The sequence below is a fragment of the Somniosus microcephalus genome, chromosome 5 (genome assembly GCF_052327205.1).
Source record: "Somniosus microcephalus isolate GS21.2 chromosome 5, FLI_Smic_1.0, whole genome shotgun sequence".
Classification (NCBI taxonomy): Eukaryota; Metazoa; Chordata; class Chondrichthyes; order Squaliformes; family Somniosidae; genus Somniosus; species Somniosus microcephalus.
The window spans coordinates 54,107,857-54,131,936 of record NC_140991.1 but is presented as its reverse complement, the minus strand read 5'-3'; the positions used below and the strand labels follow the sequence as shown (position 1 = coordinate 54,131,936).

Genomic DNA, 24,080 nt, shown 5'->3' with positions numbered 1-24,080 from the left:
ATTCAATGTGATCATGGCTGATCATCCAAATGCAGTACCCTGTCCCTGTCTTTTCCCCATATCCCTTGATCCCTTTAGCCTCAAGAAATATATCCAACTCTTTCTTGAATATATTTAATGAACTGGCCTCCACCGCCCTCTGTGGCAGAGAATTCCACAGGTTCACCACTCTCTGGGTGAAGAAATTCCTCCTCATTTCAGTCCTAAATGGCTTACCCCTTATCCTTAGACTATGACCCCTGGTTCTGGACTCCCCGGCCATCAGAAACATCCTTCCTGCATCTAGTCTGTCCAGACCTGACAGAATTTTATAGGTTTTGATGAGATCCCCTCTCAATCTTCTAAACTCCAGTGAGTATAAGCCCAATCGACACAATCTCTCCTCATACGTCATTCCTGCCATGCCAGGTATCAGCCTGGTGAATCTTCGCTGCACTCCCTCCATGGCAAGAACGTCCTTCCTCAGGTAAGGTGACCAAAACTGCACATAATACTCAAGGTGCGGTCTCACCAAGGCCCTGTACAACTGTAGCAAGACATCCTTGTTCCTGTACTCGAACCCTCTTGCTACGAAGGCCAACATACCATTTGCCTTCTTAACCGCCTGCTGCACCTGCATGCTTACCTTCAGCGACTGGTGCACAAGGACACCCAGGTCTCTTTGCACTTCCCCTTCTCCCAATCTATTGCCATTCAAATAATAATCTGCCTTCCTGTTTTTGCCACCAAAGTGGATAACCTCACATTTATCCACATTATAGTGCATTTGCCATGTTTCTGCCCAATCACCCAACCTGTCCAAATCGTACTGGAGTTTCCCGACATCCTCCTCGCAGCTTACCCTCCCGCCCAGATGGAGTGAGGTGGCAAGACCAAGGGCCCTCCCTGTGTGTTGTCAGTTGTTTTCATAGCATCAGAGTGATAAGGGAGTGTGAGGACTGCATAGTCGAATAGTTAGGTGAATGTGACCATAGAGAGGGGGAATGGGTAAGGGTGCATGGATGTGAGTGTCAAGTGGGATGTGGAGGAAGAGATTGCTAAAGCTGAGTGCTGGTGAGGAAAGGCAATGGGGATCAGATTGAGAGTGATGGGAAATTCATACTCCCTTTTCCAGTGTGGTGAAGGTCATGAAATCTCTTCCTGCACTGTATCCAGGTTCTGCGTGTAGCCGATAAAGAGTTGACCTCCTCTGCCACTTGCAGCCACACAGCCTTTGTCTGCTGGGGAGGCTTCTTCCTCCCTGATGAAGGGAAGAGTACCTCCTTGTGAGCTCTTGCTCCCTCCACTAAAGCCTGCAGGGCAACGTTGTCGAAACGGGGTGCAGACCTCGGTCTTTCTCTGGCCATTCTGCTTCCAGCTCAGTGTATCAGCAAATGCCAAAAGGTTGGCAGTCTGCAGAAGAAGCAAGGCTTCTTGCAGACCTTAAATGCAGCAGCAATGATGACATCATCGGAGGCGACTTTCAGACTGGAGAAACTCATTTGCCATGGGTTCCCACACGCTGGAACTCAATTGGCCAATTTAGTTAAAATAGCATCAATCTCCCACATCGAATTAGATTCGTGTGGATTACATGACACCAACCCGCACCTGAATGAAAATCCAGCCCATAGTGTTTGTTTAATGTCTCTGCCATTTCCTTATTCCCCATTATAATTTCTCCAGTCTCTGCCTGAAAGGGACCAATGTTTACTTTCACTAAACTCTTTTTACATACCTATGGAAGTTTTTATAATCTGTTTTTATGTCTCTCGCTAGTTTATTCTCATATTCTATTTTCTCTCTATCAATTTCTCGGTCATCCCTTGCTGAATTCTAGATAACTAACAGATCTCCCATGGCTTTGACCACGGAAAGTCAGGACAAAGCAAATTTCCTTTACTACATTAGTGATGCTGTAGATGTAGGTGTGCGTATCTGAAGCAGCCACAAGAAGTCACAGGGGTTACCTGAGCTGCAGAATCAGAAAGCAGCATGAGTATGGAGGGTGCTTTGATCGCAAACTCCCGCAGGGAGCCAAGACGGGGAGCTTACAGGGAATGTAGAAAGGAGGTGGAAATAAAATTGCAGCCGAAACTAGACGACTCGCAGTAAAGTGCCACCAATGGTGGGAGACCTGCAATTGTATACTGAAGGCCTGAAGCATTTTCAATGTTTTCTGGTGTTGCAGAGAGCATTACAGATCAGTGATCAGTGTAAGAGGCTGAGGACGGCGAGGTCAGAGTGGGAGTGGAGCGGAGAATTAAAGACCAGAAGCTTGGGGTCACCCTTTCGATTAGGCACTTTACAGCCTTCTGGACTCGACATCGAGTTCAACAATTTCAGGGGTGACCCCGTGCTTCCGATCGCCTGTCACTTTAATTCTCCGCTCCACTCCAACTCTGACCTCTCCGTCCTCGGCCTCTTGCACTGTTCCAATGAAGCTTAATGTAAGCTCGAGGAACAGCACCTCATCTTTCGATTAGGCACTTTACAGCCTTCTGGACTCAACTTTGAGTTCAACAATTTCAGACCATAACCTCTGCTCCTATCTTTTTTTTCTCTCTCTGACATGGCAGCTGTCGATCATCCTGCCATTGCCATTAACACTTCATGTAGAGTCATCTTTTGTTTCTTAACTTGTCCCATCGAGGCCCCTTGGGGAGGAGCAATCATAATATGATAGAATTCTTCATTAAGATGGAGAGTGAACTAGTTGACTCAGAGACTAGGGTCCTGAATTTAAATAAAGGAAACTACGATGATAGGAGGCACGAGTTGGCTAGGATGGATTGGGGAATGTTACTTAAAGGGTTGACGGTGGATAGGCAATGGCAAACATTTAAAGATCGCATGGATGAACTATAGAATTTGTTCATCCCTGTTTAGCATAAAAATAAAACAAAAAAGGTGATTCAACCGTGGCTAACAAGGGAAATTAGGGATAGCGTAAGATCCAAGGAGAGGACATATAATTTGGCCAGAAAAAGCAGCAAACCTGAGGATTGGGAGCAGTTTACGATTTAGCAAAGGAGGACAAAGGGATTAATTAAGAGGGGGATAATAGAGTCTGAGAGTAAGCTTGCAGGGAACATAAAAACTGACTGTAAAAGCTTTTATAGATATGTGAAGAGGAAAAAGATTGGTGAAGTCAAGCGTAGGTCCCTTGCAGTCAGAATCAGGGGAATTTATAATGGGGAACAAAGAAATGGCAGACCAATTAAATACATACTTTGGTTCTGTCTTCACAAAGGAGGACACAAATAAACTCCCAGAAATGTCAGGGAACATAGGGTCTAATGAGTGGGAGGAATTTAATGAAATCAGTATTTGTAGGGAAATGGTGTTAGGGAAATTGACGGGATTGAAGGCCGTTAAATCCCCAGGGCCTGATAATCTACATCCTAGGGTACTTAAGGAAGTGGCCCTAGAAATAGGAAATGCATTGCTGGTCATCTTCCAAAATTCTATAGACTCTGGAACAGTTCCCATGGATTGGAAGATAGCTAATGTAACCCCACTATTTAAAAAAGGGGGTAGAGAGAAAAGGGGGAATTATAGACCGGTAAGCCTGACATCGGTAGTGGGGAAAATGCTGGTCCATTATAAAAGATGTAATAGCAGAGCACTTGGAAAACAGTGACAGGATCGGACAAAGTCAACATGGATTTACAAAAGGTAAATCATGCTTGACTAATCTACTGGAATTTTTTGAGGATGTAACTGGTAGAATAGATAAGGGAGAACCAGTGGATGTGGTGTATTTGGACTTTCAGAAGGCTTTCGATAAGGTCCCGCAAAAGAGATTAGCGTGCAAAGTTAAGGCACATGGGATTGGGGGTAAGGTACTGACTTGGATAGAGAACTGGTTGGCAGACAGGAAGCAAAGAGTTGGCATAAACGGGTCTTTTTCCGAGTGGCAGGCAGTGACTAGTGGGGTACGGCAGGGATTGGTGTTAGGACCCCAGCTGTTCACAATATATATATCTTAAAGATCTAGACGAGGGAACTAGATGTAATATCTTCCAGTTTGCAGACGACACAAAGCTGGGTGGGCATGTGTGCTGTGAGGAGGATGTCATGAAACTCCAGTATGATTTGGACAGGTTGGGTGATTGGGCAGATGCAGTATTATGTGGATAAATGCGAGGTTATCCACTTTGGTGGCAAAAACAGGAAGACAGATTATTATCTGAACGACAATAGATTGGGAAAAGGGGGTGTGCAATGAGACCTGGGTGTCCTTGTGCACCAGTCGCTGAAGGTAAGCGTACAGGTGCAGCAGGCGGTTAAGAAGGCAAATGGTATGTTGGCCTTCATAACGAGAGGTTTCGAGTACAGGAGCAAGGATGTCTTGCTGCAGTTGTACAGGGCCTTGCTGAGACCACACCTTGAGTATTGTGTGTAGTTTTGGTTGCCTTATCTGAGGAAGGATGCTCATGCCATGGAGGCAGTGTAGCGAAGATTCACCAGACTAATACCTGGGATGGCACGAATGACGCATGAGGATAGATTGGGTCGATTAGGTTTATATTCGCTAGAGTTTAGAAGAATGAGAGGGGATCTGATTGAAACTTATAAAATTCTAACAGGACTAGACAGACTAGATGCAGGGAGGATGTTCCCGATAGCGGAGGAGTCCAGAACCAGGGGTCACAGTCTAAGGATAAGGGATAAGCCATTTAGGACTGAGATGAGGAATTTCTTCACCCAGAGAGTGGTGAACCTGTGGAATTCTCTACCACAGAAGGCAGTTGAGGCCAATTCATTAAATATATTCAAGAAGGAGTTAGATATATTTCTTAAGGCTAAAGGGATCAAGGGATATGGGGAGAAAGCAGGGACAGGGTACTGAATTTGGATGATCAGCCATGATTTCATTAAATGGCAGAACAGGCTCGAGGGGCCGAATGGCCTACTCCTGCTCCTAGTTTCTATGTTACCATCTCCTTTAGCCTTGCACCATTATCCCTTTTATCTCTTAATCTCTCCTGCCTTCCATCCTATCACTGACCTTCCCTTTTGTTCTTTCCTCCCCTCCCCTCTCTCCCTGCCCCTACACTTGCTTAAAAACCTGTTACATCTCCAACTTTTTTCCAGTTCTGACGAACGGTCATCGATCTGAAACGTTAACTCTATTTTTCTCTCTGCAGATGCTGCCTGACCTGCTGAGTATTTCCAGCATTTTCTGTTTTTATTTCTGATTTCCAGCATCTGCAGTATTTTGCTTTTGCAGAAGTACTTTTGAAGTGTAGTCACTGTTGTAATGAAGGAAATGCAGCAGCCAATTTGCACACAGCAAGCTCCCACAAACAGCAATGTGATAATGACCAGATAATCTGTTTTTAGTGCTGTTGATTGAGGGATCAACATTGGCCAGGACACTGGGGCGAACTCTTCTTCGAAATAGTGCCATGTTCACTTGTTCTCGCTCAGTGTATTGCCCTCTAAATTTACACTGGGTCCCTGTGGGGTACAGGAATTCTCAATTTGGGCAGTCTCCACCCTCCTTATGTTAATGGCCATGTAGGAGAAGGCAGTGTCTCCAACCCACAAGACCATCCTAGCAATTAGGCACTGTATCCAAGACCTGGTGTTATTGGATTCTTGCAGAGTTTCTGGTTGTTCAGGCGGGTGTATTTTGATGCACACAGTCAATAATGCAAATCGCATATCTTAGGTTGGAAAAGAACTTAAGAAGGAAGTGATAAACTCTAGATAGAATTCTACAATATTTATCTTTTAATTAACTGTTTTCAGGTGTATCTTGAGAGACTCTTAACATACGCAGAGATTGACATCTGCCCTAGCAACTGGAAACGGATTGTGTTGGGGGCCATCCTGCTTGCATCCAAGGTATGGGACGATCAAGCTGTTTGGAACGTGGACTACTGCCAAATCCTTAAAGATATCACAGTGGAGGACATGTGAGTGCCTTTAGTCAAAATTCCATTCAATGGTGATTTGGAAGCACTGTAACGCTTCTTCTTAATTTTCCAATTAAAATTCAAACTTGGCATATCTCAGAGGTCATCCCACCACAGGACCACAGCCTTTAACTTTGGACTGTCTCGTATTGTCTCCTCCCAGTCCTCTGTTTACGCCCATGTCATTTCTCCTAATCTTTGCCATGCTTATGCAACCTGAATGTGCATGAGACACTTGGCCATTATGATTGTTAATAAACTCTACTGAAATATCAGATTTCCAGTCACAGCTGGGAACACATCTGTCCATTCTTTAATGTTTTGATGTAAAGCCACTTCTGAAAGATGTAGAAACTAAGAAAATCTGTATGGACCGCAGACGTTTACAGTACAGAAGGAATGCATTTGGCTCATCGTGACTGCTGGTTCTTTGCTAGAGCAATATAAAACTAATTCCACTGCCCTGCACTCTCCACGTAGCTTTTTATCTTCCTTTGCTTCAAATGTTTATCCAATTTTACCTTAAAAGATGCAATCATCTCTGACTCAACTACTACCCTTGCCATGCTCTAGAAACTCTCTACATTAAGAAACTTCCCCGAACCTCTTTGCTCACCCACTCACTTAGTGACAATTTAAAATTGATCATCACTGACTCCCTAATTATATAAAATAATCTTCCCTTATTTAGCTTTTCGTTGTTTTACAAATATGAAAGAGGACCTAAATACAAGTGCGGAAGATTTCCTCTGTGTGTGCTATTTGTAGCTGAATCACGAGTGTGTTCTTTATAAAGTGTTTTTGATTTCACTATAAATGTACCCCAAATCTTTAATGTGGGGGGGTGGGGGGGTAATGATCCAGTTTTGTGCTCCAGACAGGTAACCTCATCCGCTCGTGGTGCACTTAGAAATTCTGGCACACACCGCGCACAAGCTTTCCTTCTAATTTAAATGGTTGGAAAATCCTGCACAAAGCAGGCCCGAATTTCTGATATGCACTTCTGGCGGAAAATTATCATGTGTGTGTCTTTTCACAATGACATTTCTGCACTGTTTCCACAAGTATATGGGCACAATATTAGTTATTAGAAGATAGGAGCAGGAGTAGGCCATTCGGCCCCTCGAGCCTGCTCCACCATTCAATGAGATCATGGCTGATCATCCAAATTCAGTACCCTGTCCCTGCTTTCTCCCCATATCCCTTGATCCCTTTAGCCTTAAGAAATATATCTAACTACTTCTTGAATATATTTAATGAATTGACCTCAACTGCCTTTTGTGGTAGAGAATTCCACAGGTTCACCACTCTCTGGGTGAAGAAATTCCTCCTCATCTCAGTCCTAAATGGCTTACCCCTTATCCTTCGACTGTGACCCCTGGTTCTGGACTCCACTGCCATCGGGAATATCCTTCCTGCATCTAGTCTGTCTAGTCTTGTTAGAATTTTATAAGTTTCAATGAGATCCCCTCTCATTCTTCTAAACTCCAGCGAGTATAAGCCCAATCGACCCAATCTCTCCTCATACGTCATTCCTGCCATCCCAGGTATCAGTCTGGTGAGTCTTTGCTGCACTCCCTCCACGGCAAGAACATCCTTCCTCAGATAAGGCGACCAAAACTGCACACAATACTCAAGATGTGGTCTCACCAAGGCCCTGTACAACTGCAGCAAGACATCCTTGTTCCTATACTCAAACCCTCTCGCTACGAAGGCCAACATACCATTTGCCTTCTTAACCGCCTGCTGCACCTGCATGCTTACCTTCAGCAACTGGTGCACAAGGACACCCAGATCTCGTTGCACTTCCCCTTCTCCCAATCTATTGCCGTTCAGATAATAATCTGCCTTCCTGTTTTTACCCCCAAAGTGGATAACCTCGCATTTATCCACATTATACTGCATCTGCCATGCGTCTGCCCAATCACCCAACCTGTCCAAATCATACTGGAGTTTCTCGGCATCCTCCTCACAGCACACACGCCCACCCAGCTTTGTGTCGTCTGCAAACTTGGAGATATTACATCTAGTTCCCTCGTCTAGATCATCTATCTATCTATCTATATATTATATATATAATATAAATTAGTCTGTCTGTGTGTATGCGTGCGGTAAACTCAAAAGTTATACAGCGTACCTACGCATATGTTATATCAAAAGAAAGCTTATGATTAGGGGAGTGTCATAGGCGTGTTTATTTTTTGGTCAGACAGAAATTTTTCGGTCAGTTTACAAAAACGGACAAAATCCGCTCATTTCAGCTCATTAGCGTTGAGTGACGTGATGGTTGACCAATCCTACGGGGGAACCGCAGTATGATGCGTCACGGGGGGCGTTGCGTGGCATGTGTGGGCGGGGCCTAAGCCTGCGGCCTGCCGTGAGTGCGGGACCAGGAAAAGAGATACAGAGACAGAGAGAACCGAGAGACAGCGAGCGGCGGCCCGGAGCGGGAGCTGAGCTGAGGTGAGTCGGGCCTGGCCTGAGGCGCTAGGCCGCGCACGGGGACTCCGGGTCACCGCGGCCGGGCTCTGAGTCCAACCCCTTCCCCAGGGTGTCTTCCTCATCATCTCTCCTTCTCATCTCATCTCTCTTCCCTCTCTCTCTCTCTCACCTTCCTCTCCTCTCTCTCTCCTTCCCACCTCTCTCTCTCCTTCCCCCTCTCACTCTCCTCCCCCCTCTCTCTCTCCTTCCCCCCCTCTCTCTCTCTTCCCCCCTCTCTCTCTCTCCTTCCCCCTCTCTCTCTCCTTCCCCCTCCTCTCTCTCCTTCCCCCTCTCTCTCTCCTTCCCCCTCTCTCTCTCCTTCCCCCTCTCTCTCTCCTTCCCCCTCCTCTCTCCTTCCCCCTCTCTCTCTCCTTCCCCCTCTCTCTCTCTCCTCTCTCCTCTCCTCTCTCCCTTCCCCCTCTCTCTCTCTCTCTCCCTCTCTCTCCCTCCCTCTCTCTCTCTCTCCTTCCCTCTCTCTCTCCTCCCCTCTCTCTCTCCTTCCCCCTCTCATCTCTCTCTCTCCTTCCCCCCTCTCTCTCTCTCTCCTTCCCCCTCTCTCTCTCTCCTTCCCCTCTCCTCTCTCCTCTCTCTCTCTCTCTCTCCTCTCCTTCCCCCTCTCATCTCCTTCCCCCTCTCCTTCCCCCTCTCCTTCCCCCTCTCCTTCCCCCCTCTCTCCTTCCCCCTCCTCTCTCTCTCTCTCTCTCTCTCTCTCTCTCTCTCTCCTTCTCCCCCTCTCTCTCTCTCTCTCTCTCTCCCTCTCTCTCCTCCCCCTCTCTCTCTCTCCTTCCCCCCTCTCTCTCCTTCCCCCTCTCTCTCTCTCCTTCCCTCTCTCTCTCCTTCCCCCCTCTCTCTCTCTCCTTCCCCCCTCCCTCTCTCTCTCTCTCTCTCTCTCTCTTTCTCTCTCTCTCATTAATGTCAATGATAACATTGCAAAATTATAATTCTGCTTGCTACCATCCAAATTCACATAGAAGGAAAACTGTAAAACCTGGAGTATATGGCTACTGGCGATCCCCATTAACAAAAAACAAAGTTAAAGAACCACCTCCTGGGTGCTTAGCAAGAGTTCTTCAATCCCAACAGTTTTATAAACAGTTTTATAAACATGGCAGAGGGTTCTTCAGTTCCCTCGGCAACGCCCGGTACTCCAGGCTAGTTTATATATATTGTGAATAGCTGGGGTCCTAGGACTGATCCCTGCAGTACCCCCACTAGTCACTGCCTGCCACTCGGAAAAAGACCCGTTTATTCCAACTCTTTGCTTCCTGTCTGCCAACCCAGTTCTCTATCCAAGTCAGTACCTTGCCCCAATCCCATGTGCCTTAACTTTACACGCTAATCTCTTATGCGGGACCTTATCGAAAGCCTTCTGAAAGTCCAAATACACCACATCCACTGGTTCTCCCTTATCTATTTTACCAGTTACATCCTCAAAAAATTCCAGTAGATTAGTCAAGAACGATTTACCTTTTGTAAATCCATGTTGGCTTTGTCTGATCCTGTCACTGTTTTCCAAGTGCTCTGCTATTACATCTTTTATAATGGACTCTAGCATTTTCCCCACTACGATGTCAGGCTTACCGGTCTATAATTCCCCATTTTCTCTCTACCACCTTTTTTGAATAGTGGGGTAACATTAGCTACCCTCCAATCCATGGGAACTGTTCCAGAGTCTATCGAATTTTGGAAGATGACCAGCAATGCATCTACTATTTCTATGGCCACTTACTTAAGTACCCTAGGATGTAGATTATCAGGCCCTGGGGATTTATCGGCCTTCAATCCCGTCAATTTCCCTAACACCATTTCCCTACAAATACTGATTTCTTTCAGTTCCTCCCTTTCATTAGACCCTATGTTCCCCGACATCTCTGGGAGGTTATTTATGTCCTCCTTTGTGAAGACAGAACCAAAGTATGTATTTAATTGGTATGCCATTTCTTTGTTCCCCATTATAAATTCCCCTGATTCTGACTGCAAGGGACCCACGCTTGACTTCACCAATCTTTTTCTCTTCACACATATCTATAAAAGCTTTTACAGTCAGTTTTTATGTTCCCTGCAAGCTTACTATCATACTCTATTTTCCCCCTCTTAATTAATCCCTTTGTCCTCTTTTGTTGAATCCTAAACTGCTCCCAATCCTCAGGTTTACTGCTTTTTCTGGCCAATTTATATGTCCTCTCCTTGGATCTTATGCTATCCCTAATTTCCCTTGTTAGCCACGGTTGAGTCACCTTTTTTGTTTTATTTTTATGCCAAACAGGGATGAACAAATTCTGTAGTTCATCCATGCGATCTTTGAATGTTTGCCATTGCCTATCCACCGTCAACCCTTTGAGTAACATTCCCCAATTAATCCTACCCAACTTGCGCCTCATACCATTGTAATTTCCTTTATTTAAATTCAGGACCCTAGTCTCTGAGTCAACTACTTCACTCTCCATCTTAATGAAGAATTCTATCATATTATGATCGCTCCGAACCAAGGGGCCTCGCACAACAAGATTGCTAATTAATCCTTTCTCATTACATAATACCCAGTCTAAGATGGCCTGATCTCTAGTTGGTTCCTCGACCAACCTCGAAATGGACTTTCCCATTGTTAGCAGTAAATGTTACTAAGCCTAAGGGTTTTTTATTCTATCAATATTTTGCGTTTAACCTATAACTGTAGTTTAAATCCCTCCTTCACCATCCTTACTAAGATCAACTTGTCGACCATTTCTTTTTTTCTCCCCACTCCTCCTCCTCCTTCTGAAGGCACAGACTCTAATTCTTCTTAGGCAGTCCCTCGGAACTGAGGATGACTTGCTTCCACATTAAAAATGAGCTCGCAGGTGGCTGATTAGTCCAATGCAGGACCTACAGTCTCTGTCACAGGTGGGGCAGACGGTGGTTGAAGGGGCGGGTGGATTGGGTGCTTGGGTTGATGTGCGCTGCTTGCGCTTGGCTTCCGCTTGCTTCTGGCGAAGAGACTCGAGGTGTTCGGTGCCTTCCCGGATGCTTCTCCTCCACTTTGTGCGGTCTTGGGCCAGGGATTCCCAGGTGTCGGGGGGGATGTTGCACTTTTTCAAGGAGGCTTTGAGGGTGTCCTTGAAGCGTTTCCTCTGCCCACCTGGGGCTCTCTTGCCGTGCTGGAGCTCCGAGTAGAGCGCTTGATTTGGGAGTCTCGTATCGGGCATGCGGACAATGTGACCCGTCCATCGGAGCTGATTGAGCGTGGTCAGAGCTTCGATGTTGGGGATGTTGGCCTGAGCAAGAACACTGACATTGGTGCGCCTATCCTGGCAGTGGATTTGCAGGATCTTGCGGAGTCAGCGTTGGTGGTACCTCTCCAGTGCTTTGAGGTGCCTGCTGTACATGGTCCATGTCTCTGAGGCATACAGCAGGGCAGGTATCACTGCTGCCCTGTAGACCATGAGCTTAGTGCCGAGTTTGAGGTCCTGGTCTTGAAACACTCTCTTCCTCAGGCGACCGAAGGCTGCACTGGCACACTGAAGGCGGTGTTGGACTTCGTCGTCGACGTCTGCCCTTGTTGACAGTAGGCTCCCGAGGTATGGAAAGTGGTCCACGTTGTCCAAGGCCTTGTCGTGAATTTTGATAATCAGGGGGCAGCACTGTGTGGCGGGGGCAGTTTGGTAGAGGACCTTTGTCTTTCGGATGTTTACTGTAAGACCCATGCTCTCGTATGCTTCGGTGAAGGTGTTTACGATAGTTTGGAGTTCGACCTCCAAGTGAGCGCAGACGCAAGCATCATCTGCATACTGTAATTCGACGACAGAGGATGGGATGACCTTGGATCGGGACTGGAGGCGACGGAAGTTGAACAGTTTCCCGTTTGTTCTGTAAATTAGCTCCACTCCAGTGAGGAGCTTACTGAGGGTGAGATGGAGCATTGCAGCAAGGAAGATTGAGAAGAGCGTTGGTGCGATGACACAGCCTTGCTTGACCCCGGTTCGTACGTGAATTGGGTCTGTGGTGGAACCGTTAGTCAGGATCACGGCTTGCATGTCGTCGTGAAGCAGGCGGAGGATAGTGACAAACTTTTGAGGGCAGCCGAATTTGAGGAGGACACTCCATAATCCCTCACGGTTGACAGTGTTGATGGCCTTTGTGAGATCAAAGAAGGTCATGTACAGTGGTTGGTGCTGTTCCCTGCATTTCTCTTGTAATTGACGTGTGGTGAAGACCATGTCCATTGTGCCCCTTAGTGGGCGGAATCCGCATTGTGACTCTGGGAGGAGCTCTTCGGCCACTGAGAGAAGGCGATTGAGGAGGATTCTTGCGATGACTTTCCCTGTGGCAGATAGCAGGGAAACTCCTCTGTAATTACCGCAATCGGACTTGTCACCTTTCTTGAAGATGGTCACAATTACGACGTCTCTGGGATCCCCTGGCATGCTCTCCTCCTTCCAGATAAGAGAAATGAGTTCATGAATTTGCGCCAGTAGTGCTCCTCCGCCATGCTTTAGTGCCTCGGCGGGGATTCCATCTGCTCCTGAGGCCTTGTTGTTCTTCAGTTGTCGGATGGCTTTTTCAACCTCATGCGCAAAGCATTTCTGATCTGGAAACAGCATCAGAACTCGAGAGCAAGAAAGCAGCTCTACCGAAGCCTGAAGGCCGAGGTCCAACAAAAAACTCGCGACCTAAAGAACAGATGGTGGGTGGAGAAAGCGCAGGAGATCCAGCAGCTAGCCGACAGCCACGACGTGCGTGGATTCTTTAGCGCAGTCAAGACCATCTACGGCCCAAGCACCCAGGGCCCTTCCCCACTGCGAGCCAAGAACGGAGAGGTACTCATCAAGGACAGGGAAGCAGTCAGTGCCCGCTGGAAGGAGCACTTTGAAGATCTCCTTAACCACAACTCTGTCTTCGACACGAGTGTCCTCAACTCCATCCCACAACATGCTACCCGCCACCATCTTAGCACAACCCCAGCCCAGACTCTAATTACACTGTGCCCAGGTACCCTGCTCAAAGTGGCACTCTCCATGTGTGAAGCTAGATAATAAGTGTTGGTGGCCCTGCAGTTGAACAGTCCACCAGCACTGAGCCTGATTCTGTCCTCACCTGGTGACAACACACACACATTTTCCAGCAGGGATCCTGGATTGTAACCAGGAACGCTTGTCCACTTTTTCTTCCCCTGCTCCAAGGATTCTGATTGTCAATTGCACCACTCTGCAGCCACCTCTGTGAAATAAGCTAGCACCTCACACACAAGCAGTCAAACCCAGAAAATCGTTTTGGTCTTTCTAGCTCAGCTTGCTCGTAGCCTTAACCAGCTAGGCCATAAGAAGCATTCCCTATGCTTCTATAACCGTTAACACAACTTGTGAATGTATCAGTTATCCGATCTCCGATTTTACACAATATCTATGTGTAACTCATTAGTGTGTTCATTTTTTTTCTTTTGATCAGCCAGGACTCTGATACACACACAAACCAATTATGCTTGTGAGTTTTCAACCAAACTATTGTGAAATCAGCAGAAGTAGTTTCCTTTTGCTCGATACAGAGTGTGCACCCTCTTAATCCCATTGCCAATGTGAGTTTGGATATAGATTTACAAGAGCTAAGGTTTAGGAGCCCCCAAGTGTGCGTCGAGGTAGTGCTGGAGTTAATCTATCTCGCTGACCTTCCTGCTGCCAGTTCAGCTAGGACTACCTGTTCGAGCACGAGCTTGTTTCAACCACTGGGTTGAAGGCTGTGAAATTGACACAGCATCTTGTTCTGTCATTGTTGGGGTTCACTAACACCCATAAAAGAGCACATGTTGGAACTGTATCCAGTAAATCATTTCATCATGCCTGCCGCTGTTATCAGTACTGAGCCAGTTCTTTAGTTAACTGGGTGTTAGTTGTTCCAGTAACAGAAGTGTGAGTAACACATCTTGGAACTCTGGACAAGAGTGTGAAAATTAGTTTTTCTATAACAAATATAGATTTTTATATTTTGTTAAATGTTCAGGTAGTCCAGTAAATTTTAGCTGCATGCTGTAGTAAAACTTGGCTTTCAAGGGAATCCGGAGACCAGCCAGATGTTACTGTTTCTTCGCTTTGTCCTTTTGTTTGAATTTTATAACTCTGATATTAGAACTGAGGTGTAATTATACTTGCAGACAATTTTGAACGTAAATCTAAAATCAAGATGTAGCCGTTTCACTGATTTTTTAAGTTCTAAGTGTGTGTGTACATAGGTCCTTTTGTGCAATAATGTTTAATGTTTCTATTCGCCTGACCTTTTTGTATAGAATCATACAATAGTACAGCACAGAAGGAGGCCATTTGGCCCAGCGAGTCTGCACTGGCTCTTCTGAAGAGCAATCCAGTTAGTCCCACTCCCCCGCTCTTTCCCCATATCCCTGCAATTTTTTCTCCTTCAAGTACAGGAAACTTTCTGATATCCGGCACTGACTGGACCGAGCTGGTGCCATACCATCAAAAGTGCCGGACATACCAGCGTTAATGTTGAGAGATACGGAACTGAAAAGCTCCGTGTGAATCAACAAACCCTGTTGCTTAGCAACAGCTTCAAAACAGTCAGCTGCAGCTGCAAGCGTCTCTAGCTGAAGCTGTTGCTATAGCTACAGACCTTGCAGTGCCTGACTGGGGAAAAAAAAAAGCAACGAGAACTAAAAAAAACTTATAGAAAACGGCTCCTGATTTTTGCCGGACATATAACCTCCGGATAAACCAAAGTTTCCTGTATTTATCCAATTCCCTTTTGAAGGCTACTATCAAATTTGTTTCCACCACCCTTTAGGCCGTGCATTCCAAATCCTAACCACTCGTTGCGTAAAAAAGTTTTCCCCCATGTTGCCTCTGGTTCTTCTGCCAATCACCTTAACTCTGTGGCCTCTCATTATTGACCCTTCAGCCATTGGAAACAGTTTCTCTTTATTTACTCTATCTAAACCCTTCATGATATTAAACATCTCTATCAAATCTCCTCTTAGCCTCCTCTGTTCCAAGGAGAACAATCCCAGCTTCTCCAGTCTATCCACGTAACTGTAATCCCTCATCCCTGGAACCATTCTAGTAAATCCCTTCTGCACCCTCTCCAAAGCCTTCACGTCCTTCCTAACGTGTGGTGCCCAGAATTGAACACAATACTCCAGCTGGGGCTGAACTAGTGTTTTATATATGTTTAGCATAACTTCCTGGCTTTTGGTGTGTCACACAAGCTTTGTGTGTCTGTGCGTGTGTGTGAGCTTGCGCACCATTCCTAATGGTCCCCATTCACTTTCTACAGGAATGAGCTGGAACGGCAGTTTCTGGAGCTGCTGCAGTTCAACATCAATGTGCCCTCCAGTGTTTATGCAAAGTATTACTTCGACCTACGGTCCCTGGCAGAAGCCAATAACCTTGGCTTCCCACTGGAGCCACTCAGCAGGGAAAGAGCGCAGAAACTCGAGGTGAGGGGCTATCGCTGCGATTCACCAGCAGTGTCCTTTTGTAATTATGCAGTACTTGCTGAAAACTATGCCTTTTTTTATTGTAGAACTGTCCCTGTGAGGATATTGTTTTACAACAGAGTGCTTTTGTTACAATATTGTATATTTTTAAAAGAGAAATTTGAGCACCCTTGATGCCTTAGTGGGTAATGCACTTTCTGGCATGGTAATAAGCCATAAGGATGAGATAGGTCTCCGGCTAAATCTCCCATCTGTGTTGAGCTCACTGATCTCGGCAAGAACCATAATAGGCCATTCACCTCAAGCCTGTTCCACTCGCAGGGTGGCTGTAGGGGTGTTATAATTGGCCACAGTGATCCTGTTCCTGGGGAAAGGAGGAATCGATTAAGTTTTTACACTCCTGATCACTATCGAGTGACTCCTACTGGAGCACGGGCATGTGTGGATGACAGGTAAGGTCAGGATGGGGGTTTGTGGTGAATAGTCTTTCAACGTGCACTCGCAAGAATCACACACAAGGAATGGTCATTCGGATAGCTTGGCGGCAGGGTTACTGGCATACATGGAACCATGCCTCAGCGAGAGTTCGAACTATCCGGAAACAAGGTGATCAAATTGAAAAGAATTAAGTGTCCGTAAGGCAAAACATGGTGACAGAAGCAGAATGCATATCATTCAGCAAAGCTTGTGAGCGGGAAAAAAATCGTAAGATTGTAAAAAAGAAACAGATGGACAAGAGCACACTCAACCTGACTGTGACCCAACCTGCAGAACCGGATGATTTTTAACTGCTTCAGCTTTGCTGTTAAGCTGAAGGACACCTTAAGTACCCCTCAATTTTGATACAAACGTCAAGTCATCTATTATTCCCTATTTATATTGGTCTGTTTGTCAGCATTTGCCAAGAAGTAATTCCGTTTCACCTCTCTAAAGTATAGCTTTCTGTTTACATTTAAAATGTGGTTGGAAACTGTTAGAGTTGAATCTACAACATTAATTGAGAAGGCGGGTGTCTGATGCGGTCATATTGGAGTGTGCACTAATGGTGGCCCAGTATCACTTGGTAATTTAATTTTAAATATTCATTCACTGAATATTTAGTCAAATATATATTTACGTTAAAACTATTGCTGTCCATATTCTTGATATTACCTTTTAAGATGTGTCTATTGTCCATAAAGCCTCCTTTTATTCCTAAACCGATGCTGATTTTATTCATTCCATGTTGATTTATTGATGAGGTACATCAGGTTACTGATTCTACAATTGAGTGCAGACATAAACCATAATCTATCCATGACAGCGCATTATGATATAAAGCTTCATAAGTGAGATGTTCTCCTACCGCTTTGAGATCCTGTTGAATTATGGGTATAATGGGTACTGAGTGTCCTTTTCACGTGTATAAATGAGATGAGGTAAATGACTTTGATTTGAAGGCTGTTTAAGTAGTTTGAATTGATTTAGATGCAGATACTCTAGGTTTTATCTGAGACTAACAGTGATTCTATAATTGCCTGTAACGGCAGTGATTTATCAGTTGGGGGTAGTAATCATTTGGGAAAGCACATGTATCTCTGAGAGCAAAGCAATCACTTATCTCGGATGCAACTGAAATGATAAATGAGTAATGATGCAGGTATTCATGACAGGCTTTCTACAATCGCACACAGGCCGATTTCACTTCGGGGGGTGGTTGGGTTATTTCCTTTGTGGTATCATCTAACACTGGATAATGTGGACTTGATGCACGTCCCAGGGTCAGGTAAAAATAATTGTATTTGTCTGAGCTTGTTCTTGCCTGTCCTGAACAGGTGCTTATTTCAATCCCGGTCACTTGTCAGTCAGGGATACAGCTTGCCTCTCTGTATACCAGGGTCAAGGCTTTCTAAATGTTGCCTTCAAACACAAGAATGCCTTGTAAGTTCAGGCACCCGCTGAGCCGACGTTTCTTCAATTTTATTGGTTTGGCGAGTTCCTTGTGTTGGCTTTGTTGTCAGGGAGAGATGCTGAAGGGTGGTTGGACTCGAGCTCCCAGTGAATGAGGGAGACTGGATGGCTGAATCATGTGACCTCTTCTATTCAGAGTCGGATAACTGAGATTTACGAAATGTTAGCAGGACAAGTCAAGAGTCTGAATTGTCTCAAGTGTTCATCAGTTTAGAAGGCCTCCAGTGACCATATAACCAATTCTTTAATGGATTTGCCTGGTTCTACCATCTCCACAATACCTTTATTTATACAATAATGTCTATACTATTGAAATGAAAGTTTGTTCTTTACTGAAAACAAGCTCTGAATTGGTTGTCTATCATAGACATGAACTGTAAAGTGAAATCCTTTGCCAGCTATCTCTATTGTGAGCCGGCTTTATCAAAACAAACTTAAGGTTGGGACAAAGTTCAAAAATATAAAAGGGAGATTTATATAGAAATGGGAAAGATGGCTACTGCTAGTGTTGTAAAGAAATGCTGGAAACCAGTAATAAAGATGGAAAATGATTGAAGTACACAGCAGAGTGATCAGTATCTGAAAGAAAAAGGCAGGTGAATCCTCCACCAGGCCCTGTCCCCTGTCTTTCTTGCGCACTGAGTGATTCCTGTGTGTTGTCAGCATTTTCCATTTTGACAGCTGCTGGTAGCTTGCAAAGGTTATAGAGGATTTAACAGTGGTAAATTGTGCAGTGTTTCGTTATTCAGGTTTTCTGCAACAAATGAACCCAAGAGCTTCCGCAGTAGCTAAGTTAGTAACGAGAGTGTGTAAATGAGCCAGCAGGTCCCAGTCTGTGCTGAGGTGGGCGATCTCCACACGGAGTGGCAATAGGGGCACTGCAATTGAACTTCGCTTCACTGTAGTAGGGAGCGAAAAACCACGCTTCATTGCCACACAGTTAATCTTTCTGGCAAGTGCACATGCGGATGTTGGGTGAAGACCATATTGGGTTCGACTGTGATCCTTATCTGCCCCCATGGTTGAATAGTCACCACTCACTGTCTAGACTCGCACATGAATAATGGCTGCTTAGGTGAGGTTCTGTGGGAGGTGCCTGGTACTCATCTTCAGGAGATGAGCTGGGGAGAAAGTAAACCAAAAAAATGACCGCAGTTTCGTCATAGTGATGACCTTCTGCATTCAGTGCACAGGATAGAGGTCACCTGCAGCCAGGCCAGAATGCATGAAATAACAGCACATCTGCAAGTATGTGGTTCTCTTCGTAAGATATTTGTTGCAGTGCTTCAAAGATGCATTTTGGATCTTTGTTCAAAATATAATTATCATGAAAATTATAGTAAAATTTTCATAGCTGCTACTGCTAATAATAGCCCTGCAGTTGACCCTGCTTACATATGTAATGACTGGTTTGCAAACCAGAAGCTCATGGTGACCAATCTCCTTTAAGTGGAGTGAACCTAGTTGCTCGTGCACATACGCAGAATATCCAGTATATTTTGTCAACTGACAATTAAATCAAATAGCACAAAAGTTGTTGCTTGAAGTGTGAAGGGTCAAAAGTCATAAGAATTGTTAACACAAGTGTCAGCTGTAGTTCTGACTGACTGAATAACCTTCAGTAAAAGATCTTCTATAAATGGAAAATGAACCCCATGACACGCTCCCTAAGCTCCAAAGTTGTTTGTTCAGTTGTGGTCTGTACTCTTTGTTGCACCTTTAACCTTTGTCGCCTTTGGATTTTGCAGGCACTATCCCGACTATGTGAGGACAAGTACAAAGACTTGAGGAAATCTGCTCGGAAACGGTCAGCCAGTGCTGATAATCTGACTGTGATCAGATGGTCCCCGGCCATCATTCCCTAACAGTGGGCAATTTTGCTTGAGTACATTTGCTGTCATCCATCCAGTTTTTGCCTGGGGGGAAAAGAAAAGAGAGACTTTTTAGACTTTGGCAAGATGCCTTTACAGTGCCTCCATCTTGTGTAGCACAGGAAAATGGAAAATCTCATTGGAGAAAAAAAACAGTATGGATTTGTGAGAAAGGACTGTCATTTCTAGCATTTTCACTGCCTCTAACCCCCTTTAAAATGGGTTTTACTATGGGGGCCACAATAATTAATGAAAAAGGGGGTATGGAGATGGAAAACTGAGGAGAAAGAGTGTCACTTTTAAGCGGTCGGCCTGTTTGCAAGGAAGATATAGAAGCACGTGAATAAGTAATAGGTTTACTTTCAACACGTGTCCGAAGCAATTTGTGGAGTGGCAGTGTTTTAACTTAATTTATTTTAAGGGTGTGACTGGTAAATTCATAGCCCACAGGAACAAAGCTTTCACGGGTGTGTAGAAGATGAGCCACTCGTGTGAAATGCCACACGATGGTCAGCAACGATCTGCTGCATTTCAGAATCCATTTCAAGATGTGCTTAAGGTTCTATTAATTGCACCCATCCCACACCACAAAGGCAATATTTCCCCAGAGGAGGCAAACCCATGGTGTTCTTTTAGTCCTGTGAAAAACCACCGTAAGAGACACACAACTCTGGCGCACCTGTCTTAATGTGGGTCTTTCACACACGAAAACAGCACACACCATGGTGGGCGGTCCCTAGTCAGCTGCCCTCAATATATTCCACAAGACACCACACATTGATGTTTTTGTCCCAGTACATTATCTTCTTTGTGCTTTTGGTGTAGCACTCTGTGTATAGTTCAGAGGCTGTCGAGCAGCACAAGATTCCACCTCTATCTATATTAGAGTAGCCACTTCTATTTTCATATTGCTATTCATTTTATGGATATATTCAAAGTTTTATTTTATATCTGTCATTTCCTAATGTATAGCTTTGACTTTTCACCTTATATTAGCATGCACATGCCGTCACTATAGTAAAATTTGTATATAAATCAAAAAGCATTCTCATTCCTAATGTCTTGATTTAATAGATTTTTTTTGCCTTTTGTATGCTCTTCAACAATACGTTACATTACATGCAGAGCAGGTTTTGCCATGGGTCTGTTATTCACAGGAATGTGGTCCAAAAGGGGTTAGATGCAGTAGGGTTGCTTTTTTGTTCTGATGCTCCATTTCATGGACCTCAACAGTACCCTCTTCTGGAAGTTTTCCGAATTTCTTTTGTGTGATTCCTTAACGAGCATTTTAGGTGTTTGTAACTTTTAGTCTGTCACACTCAAAATCAAGCTTATCCCTGTGTTATTAGTACACAATTTTAGTCAAAAGTGGGTCTAAAAATTGGACTGTTCATAAAACATAATTTTGTATTTTGTACTGGACTGATTGCAATGTGGGACTCCGATGGAAACTGAAGCACAGATAAAACTGCACATACTTATTACTGGAGAGTTTTAGCTCCTTTTTATAGGCAAACACCTACTTGACTTTCTTTTTGCATGAAATGAACCATTGAAAACACAATGTGGCCTGTTGAGGGAATCTAGTACTAAATAACAATTTCTGAGTACTGGGCAAATTAATGCCAATGTGTTTGTCAAAGATAAGAGAGCATTGCATTCATTAAAAAAATAATCCATTTTGCTCATCTGAGGCATAACTGTTGTGAACCAGCTGTGGGAGAGCCCATTAAATAACAACAAAAGAAAAATGATTTAATTGCGCTGTTCCGATGGCTCAGAGGGTAAATGCACTGCACTGTGCAGTACTAAGCCATGCAGACCAGGGACGGTTTGATTCCTGGTCTGTTCCGAGTCAGCTAAGTAGCAGTTTGGGTGCTCCAATTGGCCTCGGCATCCAGGGTAAAACAAAAATAGGCAGGCTTTCCACTGCTTAGTGCTGTCCAGTGTCTGCCGCTGGGAACTCTGTGGCTGCCAACTGAAGACAGGATTGGACTTGGCCGCGATGCTCTCCTTCGACTGCCCAGCCCCGCGTGTAAAGAATGACTATTGGAGTGAGGTGCCAGTGAACCATTCCCTCGCAGAAGTCAATGCCTTCAGAAGAAAAGGGGAGCAAAATTAGGATTAAAAAAAAAAAATTGTTGTTAATTATTAAATCAAAACTTCTAACTCCAACCTACTTTGACCAAAACCTTAAGTGCAGATTAATATTTTACACCCTTAGTGATTTAATCAATGGTTTAATTTTTTTGATACACAATTTTCCAAGTATTTTAGGGAGAAAGATCATCGTGTTAACAATACTGCGAGTGAATTTTAGTGAGATGAACATCGACGAACTCTGTAATTATTTGAGTACAAGTGTACTTTTGTGAAGTTTATTAAACTTGTTAAAGATTGTATAACCTATTTATTGTATGTATGTACATACAGTCTGATGCTTACTTAAAATGTAAAGTGGTCTCAGTAGAATCTGGCTCAGTCTGATTTGGACTGGTGATTCTTGTTTTAGCCTTGTGCACTGGACTCTACCTCTGTACAGAGAGTTTTTTCCCCCTGATCTTTGGTTAGTTGGAACAGATAAAGCTTTCTTTGTGACAAACTGATTATGTACCTTGATTATGTTTCTCGTGCTGAGAAAATCTACTGTAACTTTTTTTTCAGTTTGACTTCTGATGTGTAAAACCCAGAAAAAGGCTTACATTGAGCATTTTATGTTTCTTTGTATTAATGAGAAAAACAGTGCTTTGCATTTTTCTCCCTTTTTGTTCTGTCAATTTTGCCAAATACAAAACCGTATCTGTGGATAAACTGCACACTATCAACAGATGTTCTGGACTATATCTCATTCTTAAACAAAGTAATCTGCCAAAGGGCTGCACCCTGCTTAGAATTTTAGGTAAACTCTGATGATTATTTCCCATTGCTTCCCATTACTGTGACGGTGAATGACCATTTTAATAAAGATAGGTGCCAATTTGGTTACACCCTGCATATTTGTGCTTATTCAAAAGATTGCATGAGAGGAACTTTCTGATGGACTCTTCCAATGAGGTATGAAAGGTGACATCACCATAATTAAGCTATTTTCATAATTTAGTTGTGTGCTTAGAATATAAATTTTACCTGCTTTACATTTCAGTTCTTGATTAATTTGCGGACCCATTGATTTTGTCTTTTTGTTTCTACCGTTATTTTCTGTCTGCATCTTTTCTTTTCCTCACTCAGTCAGGACAAAGGGATTAATTAAGAAAGGGAAAATAGAGTATGAGAGTAAGCTTGCAGGGAACATAAAAACTGACTGTAAAAGCTTTTATAGATATGTGAAGAGAAAAAGATTGGTGAAGTCAAGCGTAGGTCCCTTGCAGTCAGAATTGGGGGAATTCATAATGGGGAACAAAGAAATGGCAGACCAACTAAATACATATTTTGGTTCTGTCTTCACAAAGGAGGACACAAATAACCTCCCAGAAATACCAGGAACATAGGGTCTGATGAAAGGGTGGAACTGAAAGAAATCAGTATTTGTAGGGAAATGGTGTTAGGAAAATTGATGGGACTGAAGGCCGATAAATCCCCAGGGCCTGATAATCTACATCCCAGGGTACTTAAGGAAGTGGCCCTAGAAATAGTAGATGCATTGCTGGTCATCTTCCAGAACTCAATAGACTCTGGAACAGTACCCATGGATTGGAGGGTAGCTAATGTTACCCCACTATTCAAAAAAGGTGGTAGAGAAAAAGCAGGGAATTATAGACCGGTAAGCCTGACATCAGTCATGGGGAAAATGCTAGAGTCTATTATAAAAGATGTAATAGCAGAGCACTTGGAAAACAGTGACAGGATCGGACAAAGTCAACATGGATTTACAAAAGGTAAATCATGCTTGACTAATCTACTGGAATTTTTTGAGGATGTAACTGGTAAAATAGATAAGGGAGAACCAGTGGATGTGGTGTATTTGGACTTTCAGAAGGCTTTCGATAAGGTCCCACACAAGAGATTAGCGTGCAAAATTAAGGCACATGGGATTGGGGGCAAGGTATTGACTTGGATAGAGAACTGGTTGGCGGACAGAAAGCAAAGAGTTGGAATAAACGGGTTGTTTTCCGAGTGGCAGGCAGTGACTAGTGGGGTATCGCAAGGATCGGTCCTAGGACCCCAGCTGTTCACAATATATATTAATGATCTGGACGAGGGAATTGGATGTAATATCTCCAAATTTGCAGATGACACAAAGCTGGGTGGGAGGGTATGCTGTGAGGAGGATGTCATGAAACTCCAGTACGATTTGGACAGGTTGGGTGATTGGGCAGAAACATGGCAGATGCACTATAATGTGGATAAATGTGAGGTTATCCACTTTGGTGGCAAAAAACAGTAAGACACATTATTTGAATGGCAATAGATTGGGAGAAGGGGAAGTGCAAAGAGACCTGGGTGTTCTTGTGC

At 44.2% G+C, this 24,080-nt stretch overlaps 1 protein-coding gene across 4 annotated transcripts in view; it reads left to right on the top strand.

Moving 5' to 3' along the window:
* Window positions 1-22,620, top strand: part of ccny (cyclin Y) — a 287,181-nt gene extending 264,561 nt beyond the window's left edge. For all 4 annotated transcript variants that reach the window (XM_085987614.1, XM_085987615.1, XM_085987616.1 and 1 more), the window contains 3 exons: window positions 5,740-5,906; window positions 15,645-15,807; window positions 19,506-22,620. In XM_085987614.1, coding sequence (XP_085843740.1) covers window positions 5,740-5,906; window positions 15,645-15,807; window positions 19,506-19,622 — 447 coding nt within the window. In that variant the 3' untranslated portion in view covers window positions 19,623-22,620. The remainder of the gene's footprint in view (window positions 1-5,739; window positions 5,907-15,644; window positions 15,808-19,505) is intronic.
* The last annotated feature ends 1,460 nt before the right edge of the window (window positions 22,621-24,080 follow it).